Genomic DNA, 3,604 nt, shown 5'->3' with positions numbered 1-3,604 from the left:
AGAAATATTGGTGCATATATATATATATATTTTTTTTTTTATTTTTTTATTTTTTTTTTTTGTATGAAAATTAATTTCATATGTATATATACACAATTTGCATATTATATTTTTATATACTAAAAATTAAATATATTTTTTATTAAAATGAAAAATATAATATATTTATTTGTTCATATTCAGTGGAAATGTTGCATTTAAAAAATTAGTTGTAAATGAGCTTTGAGAACGGTGCACTGACTCAAATATTAAAGTTAACGTAAAGTCAGAATTGTTTTTATTTCCCACAGCGTAAAATCAAGCTCCACCCTGCATTTGTTTTTTTAATCATCCTTTTTTTGCTTGGAAATGCATCCGATTACAGATGTAAAATCATTTTTGAAAGTAGTTTTATGTTCACTTGAAACACTGAAAAGTTTTCGTGACTTACGTGTCTCCTGAGCGTCTGTAGTTCGCCGGACAGTCGAAGTTCAGGCATTTATTTCCGCCCTGAATGTTGAAGCAGCTCTCAGATTCGCTGCAGCTGTGAGTACCGGTTACACACTCATCGATATCTGATCACCAAAACGAAACACATCAGTGTTAATCATGGCCTGAATGATGATTTCATATTTATATGTTTCAATGAAACATTTTGCTCTATTTAAAGTGATTTTTACTATGGTTAAAACTACCGCCACAAGATAAAGTGGTTTAATAAAACATACTGACGTTAAATGCATTTGTAATAATTATTACAATATTTAGTCTGTATATACAATATATAGTTGTAAGCAGCACTGATATCCTACTCCTAAATATAATATACGTAGAAACTTAAAATTTTTCGAAAAACTGCTTTGCAACGATTTGTATAGTGAAAAGCACTATACAAATAAACTTGAATTGAATTGAACTGAAAATGAATTGAGATGTCCTGATTGTGATATGGCGTGTCTGACCCTGGCAGCTGCGTCCGTTGGTGGCGAGGGTGTATCCTGTGGTGGGACAGGTGCAGTGGAAGCTCCCCGGTGTGTTGTGGCAGCGGTAAGAGCAGATGTGTCCGCCGGTGGGCAGCGCACACTCATCGATGTCTGAAGGAAACATCACAGTTACAGTCAAACCAAAAATTATTCAGACACCACATATCATTTTTGATATTGTTTGACTAGCGGATGCACAATACGTGTATCATTTGTTTTTTTATTTAATACTGAAAGTAGAAAAATGAGAAAACGGCTCCTTTTTCCTTTTTTCCCAAAAAACGAAAAATTATAATTCAGCTTAAATTTTCGTTTTTCGTTCAGGTGTAGAAAAATGAACCAATAGCTTGAATATTTGATTTCTACATGTGGGCGGGAATTAAAAAGATGAAATGTAGTTGCAATAAATGCGTTATGAATCCGTACAACTGCAGCAGCGGAGGACTATTATTCTGCTTTTTTCTTTAATTTCTAATGCGACCTTTTTACACCACAGACTGAACAAAATTAAGCATTGCTTGGTAATTGGTTGACCTAAATTGGTATTATCTAATTGTGTACTTAAATTTAACAGCTGAATAATTTTGGTTGATTGTAATCCATTACACACCTTTCTATCAAAGTTATCTGACATTATCAAGATGAATTTGTTCTGACACAGTTTAACTAATAAATAAATTTGCAAAGGTGTTAAAAACTTGTTATTTGCTTTGTCATTATGGTGTATGGAGTGTAGATTGATGAGGAAAAAAAGTTTAACATAAGGCTGTAACATAACAAAATGTGAAAAAAAATGAATACTTTCGCAAGGCACTGTATATATATATATATATATATATATATATATAGCTAATAATGTTAGATAACTTTTATAGAAAGTATCAAGATGAATTTGTTCTGACACAGTTTAACTGAGTTCTTGTCATATTTTATTACCATTTTCTAAATTATAGCGAATAAACTGTGATAACGTGAGAAATGTTGAAGGAGTCTGAATAAATTTTGGTTTGCTGTACTTCCTCCACTGCACAGACGGCTGTGTTTGGCAGCGAGCGCTCACCTTCACAGGTGACGCCGTCCATGTCACTCAGCTGATACCCGCGGCGGCAGTAGCACTGGTAGGAGCCGTAGACATTCGCACACTCCTGACTGCACGGGCTGCTCTCGCACTCATTGAGGTCTGGTTAAAGCACAGGTTAGTGCATGAATGAGAGTAAAGAGTTGATTAGTAGTTGCTCATATTGGTTTTCCTGTACCGTCGCAGTTCCTGCCGTCGGCAGCCAGCTTGAAGCCCGTGGTGCAGCTGCACTTGTAGGAGCCCAGGATGTTTTCACACTTGTGCGCACACAGACGGCCGGGATAATTCCTGCATTCATTGATGTCTGATGTTCAAGAGAAAGAAATACGGCATTCAGATCAACAGGTACATTTAAATAACTTTAATCATTTAAATAAAATATGTATTTTTTATTTTTTTTATTTAAATAGTATCAGTGCTATTTTAATATTATTATTTATAATTATATTATTTGATTAAAAATGTATATTTAACATTATATATATATATATATATATATACATACATACATACAGGGTTGGGAGGGTTACTTTTAAAATGTATTCCGTTACAGTTACAAATTACTTCATTAAAAAAGTATTCAGTAACGTAATCCATATACCACAGTATAAAAGTAATGTAATCTGATTACTTTTGGATTACCTCAAGTTACATATGTAAATAAGTCAAAAAAGCTTTTATTTAATAAATATTAGTACTTATGAAGATACTAGTACTTATGAAGATACTCATAGTATATGAAGAGTTCAGATGCAAAAGCATTTAGGCATTATGCATTAAACGCAACGTCAAAATTTTATATATTCCTGCATTCATTGATGTCTGATGTTCAAGAGAAAGAAATACAGCATACAGATCAACAGGAGACGAACACTGAACACATATTTTCTGGCTAATAAATGCAAATGCATCAACCCTGGTGTGGGTTTGAATGTGCAACCTTTCAGTCGGCAGCTCTGCAGCGCTAACCCACAGCACTCACCCTCACAGGATCTGCTAATGCTGTTGAAGATGAAGCCGACCCTGCATTCGCAGCGGTACGAGCCCACCAGATTAATACAGCCGTGACCGTCACAGGAGTTATCAGGCCCCGCACACTCGTCGATATCTGACACACACACACACACACACACACACACACACACAGATCAGAGATCAGAGACTGCTCATGATTAACATTGACAAGTGGAACACTCTGAAACTAATATGGCCTCGAATGAGCTTTAAGTCAACATAAAAATGCCATTTGCAACCCATTTTATTTCTATAATGTGATGCATTTCTGAGTGCTACATTATGTATTATGTATAAGTATACGAAGTCCACGTGAATTAATATTTATATAAAATGAATAATAATTATATTAAAATGATATTCAGAACCCATTTTATTTTCCATAATATGATGCATTTTTGAGTGAAACATTACTATGCAATATATTTATATATATTATAAATTGAAAAATATTTATTTGATTTATTATATTAATTATAGTTTTTTCTTTTGAAGTCTTGATTTTCAAGCATTTGTATTATTTGATTTTTTTTTTTTTTTCTTTCTGAAG

The 3,604-nt window shown here is 33.4% G+C and overlaps 1 protein-coding gene and 1 long non-coding RNA gene across 4 annotated transcripts in view; one reads left to right on the top strand and one right to left on the bottom strand.

Moving 5' to 3' along the window:
• LOC107671362 (fibulin-1) overlaps positions 1-3,604 on the bottom strand; it is a 54,799-nt gene that overhangs the window by 32,002 nt on the left and 19,193 nt on the right. For all 3 annotated transcript variants that reach the window (XM_016464270.1, XM_016464268.1, XM_016464269.1), the window contains exons 9-13: positions 3,023-3,148; positions 2,219-2,344; positions 2,023-2,142; positions 942-1,073; positions 431-554 (exon numbers count right to left, since the gene is read on the bottom strand). In XM_016464270.1, coding sequence (XP_016319756.1) covers positions 431-554; positions 942-1,073; positions 2,023-2,142; positions 2,219-2,344; positions 3,023-3,148 — 628 coding nt within the window. The remainder of the gene's footprint in view (positions 1-430; positions 555-941; positions 1,074-2,022; positions 2,143-2,218; positions 2,345-3,022; positions 3,149-3,604) is intronic.
• Positions 1-3,604, top strand: part of LOC107671363 (uncharacterized) — a 16,641-nt gene that overhangs the window by 1,444 nt on the left and 11,593 nt on the right. The window lies entirely within an intron of this gene.

Source organism: Sinocyclocheilus anshuiensis, unplaced genomic scaffold (assembly GCF_001515605.1).
Source record: "Sinocyclocheilus anshuiensis isolate Anshui unplaced genomic scaffold, SAMN03320099.WGS_v1.1 scaffold3337, whole genome shotgun sequence".
Taxonomy (NCBI): Eukaryota; Metazoa; Chordata; class Actinopteri; order Cypriniformes; family Cyprinidae; genus Sinocyclocheilus; species Sinocyclocheilus anshuiensis.
Note: the sequence above shows the minus strand (reverse complement) of the source record. Positions and strands in the feature narration are given on the sequence as shown.